This window comes from Ranitomeya imitator, chromosome 1 (genome assembly GCF_032444005.1).
Source record: "Ranitomeya imitator isolate aRanImi1 chromosome 1, aRanImi1.pri, whole genome shotgun sequence".
NCBI classification, from domain to species: domain Eukaryota; kingdom Metazoa; phylum Chordata; class Amphibia; order Anura; family Dendrobatidae; genus Ranitomeya; species Ranitomeya imitator.
Genome location: NC_091282.1, coordinates 131,133,054 through 131,152,925, shown reverse-complemented (window position 1 = coordinate 131,152,925; position 19,872 = coordinate 131,133,054). Strand labels below are relative to the sequence as shown.

Genomic DNA, 19,872 nt, shown 5'->3' with positions numbered 1-19,872 from the left:
ATAGATGGTGTCATCAAAAAAAAAATCGGCAGTTCGGGAAGGGGTTAATAGGTGTGCCCTAGTACTTTTGTCCATATGGTGTGCGTATAGTATAATATATATATATATATATATATATATATATATATATATATATATATATATATATATGTATATATGTACATATATATATACTAGATGGCAGCCCGATTCTAAAGAATCGGGAGTCTAGAATCCATATATACTTTATTTATTCAAATGTAAGAATAATACAATTAATAAATAATAGTAAGAAAGAACAAAAAATGGCTGCACTCACCAGCTCTTGACAATTCTTGTTATTTAAGGTACAGTTACACAGGATCCATGAACATGCTTATGAGGGGAGGGATGAAAGACATCAGACGACAACTTTGCGTGTTGTGGCAAATGCCACAACAACAGTTCTTTGCTTAAGAACAATAATGTAAATAATAAATAATATGTCGGCGTCTTTTTGCTCTGCATTATTAGTATACTTTCTATCAGACCTAATCTTACGTGCGCCATCAGCAGCTTTGGGCTCTGTGTCATTAGTATCCTTACTATTAGAGCTCATGTTGGCTAAGCTAAACAGCTTTAAGCGTGGTGGTGGCAAACAACAGGTTAATAAGAGGCAGTGTCAGGTAGTAGGAAAATAGCCAGTTAATAATAGGCAATAGTTCTTTGCAGGAATGCAGATATTAATAAATAGTCAGTTTATATTGCAGAGAAATTGCTGGGCAATAATGGACAATGTCCTTATGTGGCAAATAATAGAGCAATATACCCAATGTGGCAAAGAAGAGGTTAATAAACGGCAGTCTCTCAGTATAACAGTCAGTGAATAATAGGCAGTATATGGAGAAAACACCAAACAAAAGTTCAAAATTGGTGTGAAAATGTCACTGAACCACTTCACAACTAAATATATATAGTTTTGGTAAATGGTATTATCATTTTTTTGACGAAATTCGGCAGGAGCTTGAAGAGCAACGTCACTGGGCCCGCCTCCACGCAGTAGAAACTTGCTGTGAGGTAAAAATTCAAAAATCACACCAAAATGGCGGGCGGAGTGTGTCACAGTACGGCACGTTTCTGATTGGTCGCTCGCAGCAGGCGGCAACCAATCAGACACTGGACACTGTTGACGTCACTTATCTCCGGACATTAGCTCCGGACATTATCTCCGGACATTAGCTCCGGACATTAGCTCCGGACATTAGCTCCGGACATTAGCTCCGGACATTAGCTCCGGACAGGAAGTTGGCACAAATTGCAGGAAGTAGTATTCTAGGCAATTATATATTAGATATATATATATATATATATATATATACACACACACACATATATATATATATATATATATATATATATATCAAATGTATTTTCTATACATATAAAGTTAGATATCTATTAGAACTTATTGCATTTGAAGTTGTAAATGAAAGCCCTATAGTACGACATGTACGGTTACATTCTTTGTTCAGCTGCTATGAAAAGTGCCATCTAGCACTAAGAAGCTGTAATCCACTGATGCACGTCAAAGCGTTACCTACAAGACGCTTTGGTCAATTGAAAGATACTCTTTTTACCCCAGAGGCAGATGGAGCCTGAAAAGCGTAACAGATAAAAACCATTGTTTCCATAGAACATTTTTATTTTCACAAAACAAACTTTAGGAAAGTTATTAATATTTATGTTTAGGAAGACACAGCAGGGCAGCACACTGTCTGCAAGATGAGAGAAGAACACCGGAAACACCATTGCAATAAATATGCTCAATTCATCAATTTCAAGACTTAGTCAATATCAGTGCCACATTTCTATTGATCCAACAATAAAGAAAAAGAAGAATATGTGACAACGCAAGTCAATTAAAGAGGCATGTATTGGGAGACAGGTACTAATGACAATGTACATTTCATCTATACTAAGCAATAAACTTAGTTTGTGCATGTCAACACATTTAAAAGAATAATTACTATACATAAGTATAACATTAAAAGTCCACTATGCAGACAATCCATTCTCAATTACTAGATAAAAAAAAAAAATACAAACAGCCCGTACTCATCTCTGTCAGCGAAGGGTCTACTATGACATAGTTATGTCACAATCAACAAAAGCTTGGGAGCAGAAAAGCGCAATAAGGTTTTAACTGATAACCACAGGTAAATAAGTAGGGAGCGCTTGCTCACCCATTAGGGTTGTGAACCCACAACAATTTCACAGCTTTGGTAAATCAGTTGCTGCAGATCCAAGGGCGCAAAACCAGAAGAATGTTGTAATGAAATATTAAGTGTTTTTTTCCATGCTGCCAAGTTCCCCAGCAAGGATACAGGACATACAGGAGATGAAGCAATGCGGTTTTATTATGCACTGCACCAGAAAACTCTCAGCATCCGCTACATCCATGTTAAGTTCTATGGAAATAAAAGGAATATGTATTCTTGTATAACGTTTAAATAATTTCATGAGCAATTATTTTCTGATGTTTCTTAAAAGCTCTTCAATGTACTCCCTTATAAGGGTATGTGCACACGTTTACCATGTAAACCTATGGAAAACCAAATCCGCTGTGCACATGTTGCGGAAAATTCTGCCAGAAACGCAGCGTTTTATTTTCCGTAGCACTTTAATTCTTTGTGCGGAATCCACAGCGTTTTACACCTATTCCATTATAGGAATCCACAGGTGTAAAAACGCAGGCGAAATCCTCACAAAATCTGTAGAAAACCCACAGGGAATCCGCAGGTAAAATGTAAGTAATTTTGCTGCGGATTCTGCAGAATCCGCGAGGAACAATCCGCAATGGAATCTGCAATGTGTGCACATACCCTAAAAGGGGTCATCCATTATGTTGCTGTGATTTATTTTCAGAATTTTTCCACTCAGTGATGTCATTATTTTGACAGTCACTTACTAAAATTGTCATTGCTAGAATAGTATTTCAAGATCATTTTTGTACGGTTTCGCCTCGTAAATGGGTTTATGCCAGAATTCTTGAGCATGTCTGCCAGGACTAAGTATTTCAAGCACGTTGTTCTTCTTGGGCTTACGGATTCGTGATAATTTTTAAATGCATCAAATCTGTGTGGGCTTTCTCAAAGTCTCCTCTTGGTGTAATGTCCCTCCACATTCTCTGATCATCGATAAAACAACCGCATTGTTTCATCTCTTGTGTGTCCTCTTTCCTCCTGGTGACTGGTGAGCATTTTGGCATTATGTGACTTTTTTTAATTCCTTATTTTCCAGGACCATTGCTCTTTTGATCACTTGATCACATTTGAGGCATTTATTATTATTACTATTATTATTATTATTAATTGCCTCCATTTATTATTGTTTAATTTTTGGCAAGTTTTTTATTCATTTATTATGCACTTTTATTGATCACATGATATAATTAATTTTTTTTGGCGCATGTTTTTTCTCACCAATTGTTTATAAATTGAATTTTCATTCACTTCTTTATTATTATAAATTTACTTTTCACTTCATATATATATATTTTCATATATATATATTTTTTATAAGCGATGGTTTTTGGATAAAATATAGCAAATTATATATCTACTAGATGGTTGCTCGATTCTAATGCATCGGGTATTCTAGAATATGCATGTCCACGTAGTTTATTGCCCAGCGACGTAGTATATTGCCCAGCGACGTAGTACATCGCCCAGCGATGTAGTATATTGCCCAGCCACATAGTATATTGCCCAGCCACGTAGTATATTGCCCAGTGACGTAGTATATTGCCCAACCACGTAGTATATTGCCCAGCCACATAGTATATTGCCCAGTGACTTAGTATATTGCCCAGCCACGTAGTATATTGCCCAGTCATGTAGTATATTGCCCAGCTACGTAGTATATTGCCCAGTCACGTAGTATATTGCCCAGCGACGTAGTATATTGCCCAGCGACGTAGTATATTGCCCAGCCACGTAGTATATTGCCAAGCCACGTAGTATATTGCCCAGCCACGTAGTATATTGCCCAGCCACGTAGTATATTGCCCAGCCACGTAGTATATTGCCCAGCCACGTAGTATATTGCCCAGCCACGTAGTATATTGCCCAGTGACGTAGTATATTGCCCAGCCACGTAGTATATTGCCCAACCACGTAGTATATTGCCCAGCCACGTAGTATATTGCCCAGCCACGTAGTATATTGCCCAGCCACGTAGTATATTGCCCAGTGACGTAGTATATTGCCCAGCCACGTAGTATATTGCCCAGCCACGTAGTATATTGCCCAGTCACGTATTGCCCAGCCACATAGTATATAGCACAGCCCACGTAGTACAGTATATTGCCCAGTCACGTAGTATATTGCCCAGCCACATAGTATATAGCAGAGCCACGTAGTATATTGCCCAGCCACGTAGTATATTGCCCAGTCACGTAGTATATTGCCCAGCACAGAGCCACGTAGTATAGAGACTTAAAAAAAAAAAAAATAAACATATACTCACCTATAGCCCGTTGAAGTCCTGCTATACTTACCATCCGCCGCCTTTCTCGCTCCTCGCCACGCTCCTGGGATTGCTCCATTGCAAGCGTCAGCTTCCGGTGCCAGGGCTGGTGTGAGCAGGACCTATGATGACGTCGCGGTCACATGACAGTGACGTCGCGGCAGGTCCTTGTCGCACACCAGCCCTGGGACGGGACCGGAAGCTGCCGCTTGCAATGGAGCAATCCCAGGAGCGTGGCGAGGAGCGAGAAAGGCGGCGGAGGGTGAGTATAGCAGGTTTTTTTTAATTATTTTTAACATGACATATTTTTACTATTGATGCTGCATAGGCAGCATCAATAGTAAATAGTTGGGGACACACAGAGTTAATAGCAGCGGTAACGGAGGGCGTTACACCGTGGGCCGTTACCGCTGCCATTAACCCTGTGTGAGCGGTGAGTGGAGGGGATTACGGAGCGGGCGCCGGGCAGTGAGTGCAGGGGAGTAGGGAGGGACTAATCGGACTGTGGCCGTCGCTGATTGGTCGCGGCAGGCATGACAGGCAGCTGCTGAGACCAATCAGCTAATGAATAACCGTGACAGAAGGACAGACAGACAGACGGAAGTGACCCTTGGACAATTATGTATATAGACTGCTACATGGTCTGTTGCTCCCTGTCCCCTGTGTGACACATTTTTTCCCATATTTATACATATGTGGATTTTTTCTATATATGTATAATTTTATATATATTATTTTTTTAATATATTAAAATTGGTTCATTGGACATTGATTGTTTTTAATTTATTTCTAATAAAATTCTTGTGCATTGTGCGGTTTTTATGATTTATTTATAAGCATTTTTCATGTTTTTGTGTATAATCATGATTCGATTGTCAATAAAATACAATTTATCAATATATATTTTTTCTTTTGAATACTTTTTTTTGGGTATATATTATTGTTTTCAGTATTCATAGTATTTTTATATCCTTATAACGGTAGTATTTCTTTTCTGTATAGATTTCAGGTCTGTACATTATCAGGCACCGCCGAGATCTCACAGGTTAAAATGTATTTATATTACTTACTTATATAGCGCCATTATGTTCTGCAGCGCTTTAGGCTATATTCACACTTTGCGGATTTCACTGCGGATCCGCAGCGGATTTGACCGCTGCGGATCTGCAGCAGTTTCCCATGATTTTACAGTACATTGTAAACCTATGGGAAACAAAAAACGCAGTGCACATGCTGCGGAAAAAAAAACGCGGAAACGCTGCGGATTACATTCCGCAGCATGTCACTTCTTTTCTGCGGATTTTCACCTGCTCCAATAGGAAACTGCAGATGAAAATCCGCAGAAGAAACAGCAGTAAAAACCGCGATAAATCCGCAGTAAAAACCGCGACGGGTTTTCACTGCGGATTTTGGAATTCCACTGCGGAAAAATCCGCAAAGTGTGCACATAGCCTTAGAGACATTATCATCACTATCCCCAATGGGGTTCACAATCTAAATGCTCTATCAGTATGTCTTTAGAGTGTGGTAGGAAACCAGAGAACCTCACACAAACACGGGGAGAACATAGAAAGTCCTTGTAAATGTTGTCGCTTGTGAGATTTGAACCCAAGACCCCAGCGCTAAAGTGCTAACCACTGAGTCAATGTGTAAGTGAATATAGCATGTTATAGGCCAATGGAAGAAAAAAAGAAAAAAACTAAAAATCAGTGCAGAATAATAAATGTACTAATTCACAAGCGGACCTGTCGGCACATACAAGTGAATATCAGCATCAACATTCTGCCACAAATTCTTTGATAATTATTAGAAGAATTAGTTATAGGTAAATCCTGGATTTGTGAACATTGATTGGAATCACATATATACATTTTTAAACCAAATACAGAAGTGGATACACAAAGGAGAAAAAGTATAGAGGAAAGACTTCTCCCTGTTCTATCCTTTCCTTGAGTTTTTCCATATTCTGCATCACAAACTGCATGTGTGAATCCAGCCTGAGAAGAGACCTAGTAATGGATAAACCGGTAGATAAAGATCAAATGTTGCAAAAATATTACTGTAGGGGGAGGGAGGGGAAATCTGATGATTCTTCCTATTTCAGGTATTTTTTTCTATTTGCTAAGAATTACGGTATATCTTTGCAAGGATAATTCTCATTGCTATACATTCACCAAAAGATAGTTCAATGCCTCCGGAGACCGAACCAGAATAAAGAAGGTCTTTGTTTTGCTTTGTGATATGCTGGCACACGTTAAATCAAAGAATATTAAATATTCATGTATGGAAACAAAATATGTCAGGAAATAAGGGATGTAATGTTTAATGAATTTGTTACGTCTTTGTAAAAGTATGTGTAGAACGGCCATCGTTCAGCCTAAATGATAGGAATTAGATGATAGGAACTCAAATTTGATTGTCAATGTCAAGGATATCCATCACATGATAATCTAATAAATAATAAATAATCTTTATTTTTTATATAGCGCTAACATATTCCACAGCACTTTACCCACAATCGTATACAAGATTTCTCTCGCGTATCACCCCTACTCTGGAACCCTCTACCACAACAAATCAGACTCTCGCCTACCATCAAAACCTTCAAAAAGAACCTGAAGACCCACCTCTTCCGACAAGCCTACAACCTTCAGTAACCACCGATCGACCAAACCGCTGCATGACCAGCTCTACCCTCACCTACTGTATTCTCACCCATCCCTTGTAGATTGTGAGCCCTTGCGGGCAGGGTCCTCTCTCCTCCTGTACCAGTTATGACTTGTATTGTTCAAGATTATTGTACTTGTTTTTATTATGTATACCCCTCCTCACATGTAAAGCGCCATGGAATAAATGGTGCTATAATAATAATAATAATATCATTGCTGTCCCCGATGAGACTCACAATCTAAATTCCCCATCAGTGTCTTTGTAATAATGCACGAACGACCACTCAGTATGTCATATTGAAGAGTACTATACTATAAAAGATGGACAATGTTTGCCATCTTGTACAGTTTGGTAGCCATGAACATTTTCTTCACTGCAACTTAAGAGTGCCGTGAAGGGATGAGCCATGTAGGGATGAGCGGACCAGTGGAAGTTCAGGTTTTGGTACCCGACCTTTATTCCAAAGTTCTCTCTCTCTCTCGTCCAGAACTTCAAGCATTGAAACGGACTTCCGGGGAAAGTCTGTGTTCAGCGTTTACCACTGGACAGTAACTGTCCAGTAGGAACGTCGAACTTTAAAGTTCGGGTCCGCTCATCCCTAGTGCGGTGGTCTTTCGTGCGTTATTGCCTGGATATCCATCCTAACCACCATCCACCTGGATTGCGGACTATAGCCTTTCCTATAATCTGGACAGACTTCATCCACTGCTATTAATCAGAGAGAACTTTCCTAATTGCACATGTGAATAACCTACACTTACATCTCAACTTCATAGGATCATCTTGCACTAACACTCAGTAACAGCAGCCTGTAAGGTTTGTCCACAATATAAAAAAATTCTTTCACTCCTTCACGCCGCAGAACATTTTTTTTTTTTTTTTTATCTCCCCTGCTTTTATTTTTCTGTCCACATAGACATGTGTGCTTGTTTTTTGTGGAACAAGTCGTACTTTTCAATAACACCATTCATTTTACCCCATAGTGTAATCGAAAACGGGAGAAAAAATTTCAAGTGCAGTGAAATTGCGAAAATAAACCCCACACAATTCTGACATGGTTTTTGGGGAATTATTTTTATGGTGTACATTTGGTTGGAAAAGTAACTATGCAATATGATTCTCCTCCTCAATACTATTACAGCGACACCAAAAATATCAAGTTTTATTTATTATCTTAGTGGTGAAAAAAAAAAAGTTTGCAAAAATTTTTTTGGGGAGTTCTGTTGCCATTTTCCGAGACCCGTAAAATTTTTTATTTTTCGTCTGATATGACAACTTATTTTTTTGTGGGGCGAGACTACATTTTTATTAGCACTAATTAGGGATAGATGTGACTTTTTGATCACTTGTTATAGTATTTTTGGTGGAATTGTGCCGACCAAAAAAAATCTAATATTGGCGTTCTTTAATTTTTTTCCCATGTATTTATTTTATTTGTTTTTATATTTTTATAGATCGGACTTTTCTGAAGCTTGTCGATACCAAATATGCATATTTTTAAAAAATGTTTTAATTAATTTTTTTAACTTTCACTGATTTTCTTAGTGGGGCTTAAAGATGCGATCATCTGATCGCTTGTGCTATGTAACAGAAATCACAGTCTCCTTTTTTAAGTTCTGCCAGAGGTAGGGTTTCAAAGGAGTTCTACAATGATAGTCACAATTCACAGGGATCATCAGATGCCCGCAATCACGTCACGGTTGTGCCAATGGGAGGGAGTAAAGACACACGCGCTCGTAAGCACGAGTTAAAGGCCACTGTCAGAGACTGAGAGCGACATTTAACAGGTCCCACAATTGTCAGCAACAGGCCCTGGCTTTAATACTTAGCCATCACCTGACAGGTATGGGGCGGGCTCACTGTGTGTGCCCTCTTCATACACCCGTTTCCAACTTGGGCCGTAAATATACGGCACATGTCATGAAGGGTTTAAAAAGCCTCAGCCTGGTTAAAAATAAATAAATAAAAAGAGCTAATAATTACCTTCACTAATCTTCTCACCCCTCCATTCTGACACCTGATCCCTACTTCTGGGTCCAGAAATAAAGAGACATGTCCATCAAAGCCTGGCAGATACTTCTATTTGTGATCAGCTTGTGTCAAATCTGTGTTTCCTTTGAAACACAGCAGTATTACAAAATAAAATGTAGTCCTTGGTAATGAGAGAAGGCCGTGGTAATTAAAGCCACCCCTGGTTAATGGAGATTCATTAGCAGGAAACTGGTCTTGAAGAGGTTGTCCACTACTTTTATATTGATGGCCTATCCTTAGGATAGGTCATCAATGTCTGATTGGCCAGGGTCCGACAATCGGCGCCCCCACCAATCAGCTGTTATCAGTGTCGGCAGCGGCAGTACTCACTTGCCGAGCTGCCCCGTCTACTTGTAGTGGCCGGGCCCTGCTACTGCAATCAATAGGAGGTGGATGTGTAGAGTCCTGCAGCAGCCACTACAAGTAGACAAAGTAGATCGGCAAGTGAGTATTTCCTGCTGGCGGCTGCCGACACTGATAGAAACTGATCAGCAGGGGTGCCGGGTGTTAGACCCCGACCAGTCAGACATTGATGACCAATCCCGAGATTAGGTCATCAATGTAAAAGTAGTGAACAACCTCTTTAAGCACTAGAGTTGAACGCATTGATTTGCCCAATTTTTTCCCATGTAGTTCGAAAACGGTTATTGAGAAATGTGCTTCATTGTGCATTACCAAATTACTATTAGGCTATAAAAGGAACCTGTCGGTAAATTCATGCTGCCTTAACCACGCAGCATTAATGACATTGTGCAGGGCCTACAGATCAGAAGAGCTGGAGATGCCGGGAAGTAGGAGGCGGTTCACAGCGCTCCTTCCGGTTGCCACGTGGTAGTTAGACCAGGCTGATCTCTACTGAGATGAGTCTGGTCCAACTGCCATGTGGCACCCGTTTATCCATAAGTTTTATAACTACTGTAAAGTTAGGGTATGTTCACACGTTCAGGATTTCCATCCTTTTTTTTTCCTGACTGTTTTTTAAAAAAACTGCAGCTCTTGGCAGAAAACGCAGGTCCTTTTTTTGGTCCTTTTTTGGTCCGTTTTTGATGCGTTTTTTGATGCGTTTTTTGATGCGTTTTTTTGATGCAGTTTTCTAGCCAGAGTCTGTGTGTTTTCTAGGAATTTTTTTAGGGTTAAAATGGCTGAAAATACCCTAACCCTACCCCTACCCCTAACCCTACCCCTAACCCTAACCCTACCCCTAACCCTACCCCTAACCCTAACCCTACCCCTAACCCTAACCCTAACCCTACCCCTAACCCTAACCCTACCCCTACCCCTAACCCTACCCCTACCCCTATTCTAACCTTAGTGAAAAAAAAAAAAAAAAAATTCTTTATTTTTTTTATTGTCCCTACCTATGGGGGTGACAAAGGGGGGGGGGGTGTCATTTACTATTTTTTTATTTTGATCACTGAGATAGGTTATATCTCAGTGATCAAAATGCACTTTGGAACGAATCTGCCGGCCGGCAGATTCGGCGGGCGCACTGCGCATGCGCCCGCCATTTTGCAAGATGGCGGCGCCCAGGGAGAAGACGGCCGGACGGACACCGGGTGAGTATAAGGGGGGGAGATTAGGGCACGGGGGGGGCATCGGAGCACTGGGGGGGGGCATCGGAGCACTGGGGGGGGGCATCGGAGCACGGGGGGGCGGGATCGGAACACGGGGGGGGCAGCCACACTCCGCCCACGCACTTCCGCCCGCTCCCCGCACTTCCTGCTGCAGCGGTTCTGCACATCAAATCGCAGTAAAACCCGCAGATATATTTTTGATCTGCGGGTTTTACTGCGGTTTGGACCTCACAATGGAGGTCTATGGGTGCAGAACCGCTGCGGCTCCGGAAAAAGAATTGACATGCTCCTTCTTTTTTCCGGGAGCTATTCAGCGCGTCTTTTTTTTAACAATTTCCGGACCATGTGCACAGTGTGTCCTGTTTTCCATAGGGTACAGTGTACTGTACCCTGCATGGAAAACAGCTGCGGAACCGCAGCGGCAAAACCGCCGCGGTTCCGCGGTAAAAAACGCACTGTGTGAACATGGCCTTAGAGTTCTAATTGTTTAATATTTTTGTTCATAAATCAATAGTATAAGTGAAGAAATTAAACAATCTAAAATATATTAGAAAAAAATGCCTTTCTACCCTTTTCAGTCAGGATTATTCCTTCACTCAATCTCCTGCATTAATAAAATTCATATGTAGAGGTCCATACACAGAGATATCAGGTTATCATACATCCTGCAACCCAAAGCAGTCTAAGGAAAGTGGGAGGAGGAGAGAGGAGCAGCTGGTGGCAGATAACCAGGTAACCAGACACACAGAAACATGGCTTCAGCCTCTAGTGAGTGTTGTACCTCAGAGCTGGATTCACAGCTACCCGCTCAGTACTACTGTATAATGTCCTCCACGCTGCTGCGGTTTCTGAGAGTGTGCTACCGAGAAATAACGATTCCCTAATCTCAGTGTACTGTGTATTGGAGGCATAGCATATTGTCTCCACTAACTCTGGGGCTAAGTGCAGGGAAAAGTGATTTTTTTTTACATTTTCTGACAGCTATAATGCCTATAGAGAGAAGAATAAAAAATGGCAGATGCAAATCATATGATGGCCAGAAGAAAAAGTTCCACATGTATACATACATGACAGCTCATCTTGAATAGTCAGATGAAATGGTAAAAGCACTTGGAATGAATAATTGAAGATATTTTACCTGTATCTTTTCCATAAAACTCACTGATGAGCTGAAAAGCCTGCATGTATTCAAAATGATCTTTGTCCCTTTTTTCAATTCTTGTCCGGTCATCATCTCGAAGGCTAAAGGGGAAAAAAAAAGAGAAAATCTGTATAAAATATTCTGCATTATGCAAGAAGATAGAAAAAGCAATGCTAATAAAATGTTGCAACCGACATCGGCCTCAGGCTATAATGTTTTCAACATCCAATGATCTTTCCTGGTGTGAGTAGAACATAAAACCACAAGTCATGCAAAAAAAAAAACATGGTAATCTGCATTGCATGTGATTTGCTGTAAAATCTAGTAAATCGGCCTTGGTAATTTTTTTGCAGTTTCCATGTACTGTATGAACCAGTAAATCTCCTGAGGCATATGTTAAATCCATTGACCACACAAAGGCCATAAGGGTGTCCTTTTTGCTTCTCGGCTAATATACAGCACTGTGCAAACATTTTTTTACTGTGAGTGAAAAAAAATGCTGAAAAGATTGCTTTCCTACATAAAAGTGCTAAAAGTTTATGTTTTTCAATTATTTTAATGCCAAGGGAAAACATGACAAATGTTAATCATATCAATATTTACTGCAACAAATCTCCGACTTTAAAACAGCATCAAAGCATCAGTTCTTCTAGGTAATCTGCACACAGGTTTTGAAGGAACTCGGCAAAGAAGTTGTTCTAAACATCTTGGAAAATTAACCACAGATCTTGTATGGATGTAGACTGGTGCAAATCCTTCTGTCTCATCATGTAATCCAAGACAGGATCGATGAGATCAGAGCTCTGTGGGGGCTATATCATTATTTAAAGGACTCCTTGATCTTCTTTATAAGGACATTAGCTGTAGGCTACGGACACAATTATTAGTCAGTTTGTATTTTTGATGATTATTAACCCCTTTACCCCCAAGGGTGGTTTGCACGTTAATGACCGGGCCAATTTTTACAATTCTGACCACTGTCACTTTGAGGTTATAACTCTGGAACGCTTCAACGGATCCTAGTGATTCTGACATTGTTTTCTGGTGACATATTGTACTTCATGATAGTGGTAAAATTTCTTTGCTATTACCTGCGTTTATTAGTGAAAAAAACCGGAAATTTGGCGAAAATTTTGAAAATTTCGCAATTTTCCAACTTTGAATTTTTATGCAATTAAATCACAGAGATATGTCACACAAAATACTTAATAAATAACATTTCCCACATGTCTACTTTATATCAGCACAATTTTGGAACCAAAATTTTTTTTTGTTAGGGAGTTATAAGGGTTAAAAGTTGACCAGCAATTTCTCATTTTTACAACACCATTTTTTCTGAGGGAAACCAGATCTGCCACAAATACAAAAATGGATCGTGACATTAACGACATGGCCCCTTTCTCATCTGACCTAAACCCTGTTGAGAACCTGTGGACCCTTAAAGGGACTCTGTCACCTGAATTTGGATGGAACAATCTTCAGCCATAGGGGCGGGGTTTTCGGGTGTTTTATTCACCCTTTCCTTACCCGCTGGCTGCAAGATTGGATTGAAGTTCATTGTCTGTCCTCCGTAGTACATGCCTGCACAAGGCAATCTTTGTACTGTGATTTACAGTACAATGCACTAAATGTGCACTAAATCTGCATCGTGTGCACATACCCTTACAGTTTTCATTTTCATGCCCAATAATTCTGAATAAACATATTCTAAGACAAAACTTCACTTTTACTTTCTTAAATATTCAAGTGTAACCCCTTTCTGACATCTGACGTACTATCCCGTCGAGGTGGGGTGGGCCCGTATGACCACCGACGGGATAGTACGTCATACGTGAACGGCCGCGCTCACGGGGGGAGCGCGGCCGAGTCAGCTGCCTATCGCAGCTGACATCCGGCACTATGTGCCAGGAGCAGTCATGGATCGCCCCCGGCACATTAACCCCCGGCACACCGCGATCAAACATGATCGCGGTGTGCCGGTGGTATAGGGAAGCATCGCGCAGGGAAGGGGCTCCCTGTGGGCTTCCCTGAGTCCCCCAGAGCAACGCGATGTGATCGTGTTGCTGCGAGGGTCTCTTACCTTCCTCCCTGCAGCAAAGCCCGGATCCAATATGGCCGCCACATCCGGGTCCTGCAGGGACGGAGGTGGCTTACCAAGTGCCTGCTCAGAGCAGGCGCTTGGTAAGCCTGCACTGCTGCAAGTCAGATCGCTGATCTGACAGAGTGCTGTGCAAACTGTCAGATCAGCGATCTGTGATGTCCCCCCTGGGACAAAGTAAAAAAAATTTTTTCCACATGTGTAAAAAAAAAAAAAAAAAAATCCTAAATAATGAAAAAAAAAAAAAAATATTCCCATAAATACATTTCTTTATCTAAATAAAAAAAACAATAAAAGTACACATATTTAGTATCGCCGCATCCATAACGACCTGACCTATAAAACTGTCCTTCTAGTTAGCCCCTTCAGTGAACACCGTAAAAAAAAACACAAGTAAAAAAACAACGCTTTATTATCATACCGCCGAACAAAAAGTGGAATAACACGCAATCAAAAAGACAGATATAAATAGCCATGGTACTGCTGAAAACGTCATCTTGTCCCTCAAAAAAACGAGCTGCCATACAGCATCGTGAGTGAAAAAATTAAAAAAATTATAGTCCTCAGAATAAAGCGATGCAAAAAATATTTTTTTATATAAAATAGCTTTTATCGTATAAAAGCGCCAAAACATAAAAAAATGATATAAATGAGGTATCACTGTAATCGTACTGACCCGAAGAATAAAACTGCTTTATCAATTTTACCAAACGCCTCAACCCCAAAAGAAATTCATGAATAGCTGGTTTTTGGTCATTCTGCCTCACAAAAATCGGAATAAAAAGCGATCAAAAAAGTCACGTGCTCGAAAATAGTAACAATAAAAAGTCAACTCGTCCCACAAAAAACAAGACCTCACATGACTCTGTGGAACAAAATATGGAAAAAATTATAAAATTAAAAAAATGTATTTATTTCCATTTTCCCATTAGGGTTAGGGTTGGGGCTAAAGTTAGGGTTGGGGCTACAGTTAGGGTTGGGGAGACAGTTAGGGTTAGGGTTGGGGAGACAGTTAGGGTTAGGGTTGGGGCTATAGTTAGGGTTAGGATGGGGCTAAAGATAGGGTTAGGGCTAAAGTCAGGGTTAGGGTTGGGGCTAAAGTTAGGGTTAGGATTACATTACGGTTGGGATTAGGGTTAGGGGTGTGTCAGGGTTAGGGGTGTGTTGGGGTTAGGGGTGTGGTTGGGATTAGGGTTAGGGACATGTTCGGGTTAGGGGTGTGGTTAGGGTTATGGTTGGGATTAAGGTTAGGGATGTGGTGTTTGGGATAGGGTTTCAGTTAGAATTGGGGGTTTCCACTGTTTAGGCACATTAGGGGCTCTCCAAATACGACATGGCGTCCAATCTCAATTCCAGCGAATTCTGCATTGAAAAAGTAAAACAGTGATCAGCGTACTCAGGACAAATTGGACAACAACTTTTGGGGTTCAATTTCTCTTGTTACCCTTGAGAAAATAAAAATTTGGGGGGCTAAAAAACCATTTTTGTGTGAAAAAGATTTTTTATTTTCACACCGTGTGCAGTGAGGTCTGGCTGCAGGCTTGAGTGCTCGTGGGGCTCATGGGATAGCTACAGTGTCAGCAGCCGTTCCCACATACAGTATAGTCCCATACAGCGGCTGCCTTATTCTGGCGGTCCCTCTGGTGTCCCAACTGCGTTCGGCGACAACCGTCTCGCTGCACACAAATTTTTCCGAGGGGTTCAAGAGAGGCCTGGATGTCTTCCTGGAGCAGAACAATATTGTATCATACAATTATTAGGTTCTGTAGAAGGACGTAGATCTGGGGATTTATTATGATGGAATATAGGCTGGACTGGATGGACAAATGTCTTTTTTCGGCCTTACTAACTATGTTACTATGTTACTATGTTACAGCTCTGCGTTATAAACTGTAGTGAAACACTTGGGGGTTCAAAGCTCTCACAAAACATCTAGATAAGTTCCTTGGGGGGTCTAGTTTCCAATATGGGGTCACTTGTGAGAGGTTTCTACTCTTTAGGTACATCAGGGGCTCTTTAAATGCAACGTGACGTCTGCAGACCAATCCATCTAAGTCTGCATTCCAAACAGCACTCCTTCCCTTCCGAGCTCTGCCATGTGCCCAAACGGTGGCTTCCCCCCACATATGGGGTATCAACGTACTCAGGACAAATTGGACAATAACTTTTGGGGTCCAAATTCTCCTGTTACCCTTGGGAAAATACAAAACTAGGGCTAAAAAATAATTTTTGTGGAATTTTTTATTTTCACGTTACTGCGTTATAAACTGTAGTGAAAAACTTGGGGTTCAAAGCTCTCACAACACATCTAGATAAGTTCCTTAGGGGGTCTAATTTCCAAAATGGTGTCACTTTTGGGGGGTTTCAATGTTTAGGCACATCAGGGGTTCTCCAAACGCGACATGGCTTCCCATCTCAATTTCAGTCAATTTTGCATTGAAAAGTCAAACGGCGCTCCTTCCCTACCGAGCTCTGCCATGCGCCCAAACAGTGGTTTACCCCCACATATGGGGTATCAGCATACTCAGGACAAATTGTACATCAATTTTTGATGTCCAATTTCTCCTGATACCCTTGGTAAAATAAAACAAATTGGAGCCAAAGTAAATTATTTGTGAAAAAAAGTGAAATTTTCATTTTTTTTCAAACATTCCAAAAATTCCTGTGAAACGCCTGAAGGGTTAATAAACTTGTGGTTTTGAGCACCTTGAGGGGTGTAGTTTTTAGAATGGTGTCACATTTGGTTATTTTCTATCATATAGACCCCTCAAAGTGATTTCAAATGTGATGTGGTCCCTAAAAAAAAAATGGTGTTGTAAAAATGAAAAATTGCTGGGTGCTGATATACTAAGATTATACCCTCCTTCGTTACACAAGTACACATCACCCGATTTGGTTCATCCAATAAGCATTAAAGTTTATATGGCTCGGAGTTGGAAAATCTGCATACAAAATGATGATATGGTTAAAATACTCACTTGCCTAATAATTGTTCACATGGTGTATGGTTGCGGTAGTTGTTTTGCTCCAGAATAAATTGGAGCCACCTAGACGCCTCCCTGATGATATTGCATGATGGACAAGTTTCTCTGTGTTTTTCTCAACACTGATAACACCATTAATTGTGAACAAATTCCCAACCCCGTTTGCTAAAATGCAGCAGCAAACATGCAAGGAACCTGAACTGTCCATCACTCTTGCCTGCAGACACATTTTATCGCTCGGCAATCATCTGAAGAACGAACTGAGTTTTATTTTTTCGAGAATAGTTCAGTCACTTGGCCTTGTTTGTATGTTGGTTATGGTTTTTGGTTGCATTTCTAACACTTCTGGCTAGACTTCTCCAAACTGTAGATAAGTGTAGCCCGGTCCCACTTGTTGCTGCCAGTTCTGAGCTGATGGCACTGCTGTACATCTTCTGATTTTGAAGGCAAGTAAGCATGATGGGTGTTCAAGGTGGTGCACTAAATTTACTTGGCTAAAAACTGCATCTACAGTTCTCAACTTTGCCCATTTCTTGGTGTCTTCAATGCTGAGAAATACAGTCACATACCTATCCATCATGCAATACCACCAGGGAGGCATCTGATTGGCACTTACTTTATAGTATTTCTTTCCATACCTGCCTAAAATGTTTGTACCATACTGTACGTTGGTATACCATATTTTGCTGTAGAAAACAGTGAGCCTGCTCTGCTGGAGGAATCTTGTTAAAAAGTATACTGCACATTGCCTGGTATACATTCAAAATTAGTAATATCTGTTAGAAGTATGTCAGGAAGATTTTCCAACAAATACCTCTGATGGACGTCGGTAGTGAGGTGCACTCTTTATAGACATTACAAACTTAGTGGGAAAGCAGTCCGAGGTGCATTGGTTGGCTAATGTCACCTTTCTACAGCAGGATACAGTACTACAGATTATGTAGAATCTGTAGGATGAGCATCTTCCTAGGACACCAGATGGGGATGGTTCTTGATTTTTCGGGTGCTATATAAGATCCTCAATAGACTCCAGTTCTCAACATAATGTTTATTAAAACATACAAAAGCTACTTCAAATTTTATACTGGAGGAAATGCTTCATCTGTTACAGGTTTCAGCAATTCCTGTTTCTTTTGTTTTATTCTAAATCTGGGTTGACATTTTGGGGTCTCCAGAAGAAAATGACTTTTCCATAAACGTCAGAGCTCAAGTTACATTTTCCTCTTACAGTGGTTGGTCCTGGAACAAATTAATATTGCAAATTTGAGAGATTGCTATACCAGACAATAATTAGTAAGGAGCAGAGAGATTATCAAATTGATACAAAAATGTTTTTTCATACCGCTTGCATACAGAATTAGACACTTATGTATCACTAGATTCTGGCCCGATTCTAACGCATCGGGTATTCTAGAATATGCATGTCCCCGTAGTATATGGACAATGATGATTCCAGAATTCGCGGCAGACTGTGCTCGTCGCTGATTTGTCGAGGCAACCTTTATGACATCATCGTCGCCATGGCAACCATTATGACATCATCGTCGCTGTGCCCGTTGCTGATTGGTCGAGGCCTGGCGGCCTCGACCAATCAGAGACGCGGGATGTCTACGTCCTTTATGACATCGTCGCTGTGCCAGTCGCTGATTGGTCGAGGCCATGTGGCCTCGACCAATCAGAGACGCGGGATTTCTATGTTGATACTGTGCCCATCGCTGATTGGTCGAGGCCTGGCGGCCTCGACCAATCAGAGACGCGGGATTTCCAGGACAGACAGACGGAAAAACCCTTAGACAATTATATATATAGACTAGCTGAAGAGCCCGGCGTTGCCTGGGCATAGTAAATATCTGTGGTTAGTTATAGCACGTCACTTCTCTTATTTTCCCATCACGCCTCTCATTTTCCCAATCACATCTTTAATTTTCCCCCTCACATCTCTCATTTTCTCCCTCACACCTCTCATTCCCGCCTAACACTTGTCATTTCGACCTCACATCTGTCATTTTCCGATCACTACACTATTTTCCCTCACTCCTCTCATTTTGCACTCACACCTTTTCATTTTCACCTCACACCTCTCATTTTCACCTCAGTATATACATGTTTGTCATCTCCCTTATATATAGTATACACCTGTATGTCATCTCCTGTATATAGTATATACCTGTATATCATCTCCCCTGTATATAGTATATACCTGCTGTGTCATCTCCCCTGTATATAGTATATACCTGTATGTCATCTCCTCCTATATATAGTATATACCTGTATGTCATCTCCTTCTATATATAGTATATACCTGTATGTCATCTTCTATATATAGCATATACCTGTATGTCATCTCCTCCTGTATATAGTATATACCTGTAGGTAATCTGCTCCTGTATATAGTATATACCTGTGTGTCATCTCCTCCTGTATATAGTATATACCTGTATGTCATCTCCTCCTGTATATAGTATGTACCTGTATGTCATCTCCTCCTTTATATAGTATATACCTGTGTGTCATCTCTCCTGTATATAGTATATATCTGTGTGTCATCTCCCCTGTATATAGTATATACCTGTGTGATCTCCTGTATTAGACCTCGTTAACACGTTATTTGCTCAGTATTTTTACCTCAGTATTTGTAAGATAAATTGGCAGCCTGATAAATCCCCAGCCAACAGGAAGCCCTCCCCCTGGCTGTATATATTAGCTCACACATACACATAATAGACAGGTCATGTGACTGACAGCTGCCGTATTTCCTATATGGTACATTTGTTGCTCTTGTAGTTTGTCTGCCTATTAATCAGATTTTTATTTTTGAAGGCTAATACCAGACTTGTGTGTGTTTTAGGGCGAGTTTCGTTTGTCAAGTTGTGTGTGTTGAGTTGTGTG

The 19,872-nt window shown here is 40.6% G+C and overlaps 1 protein-coding gene and 1 long non-coding RNA gene across 4 annotated transcripts in view; one reads left to right on the top strand and one right to left on the bottom strand.

Annotated features, from left to right (window-relative positions):
- MSH3 (mutS homolog 3) overlaps positions 1–19,872 on the bottom strand; it is a 289,806-nt gene that overhangs the window by 166,922 nt on the left and 103,012 nt on the right. For all 3 annotated transcript variants that reach the window (XM_069751007.1, XM_069751017.1, XM_069751025.1), the window contains exon 9: positions 11,899–12,002. In XM_069751007.1, the coding sequence (XP_069607108.1) occupies positions 11,899–12,002 (104 nt within the window). The remainder of the gene's footprint in view (positions 1–11,898; positions 12,003–19,872) is intronic.
- LOC138664380 (uncharacterized) overlaps positions 1–19,872 on the top strand; it is a 314,860-nt gene that overhangs the window by 256,189 nt on the left and 38,799 nt on the right. The window lies entirely within an intron of this gene.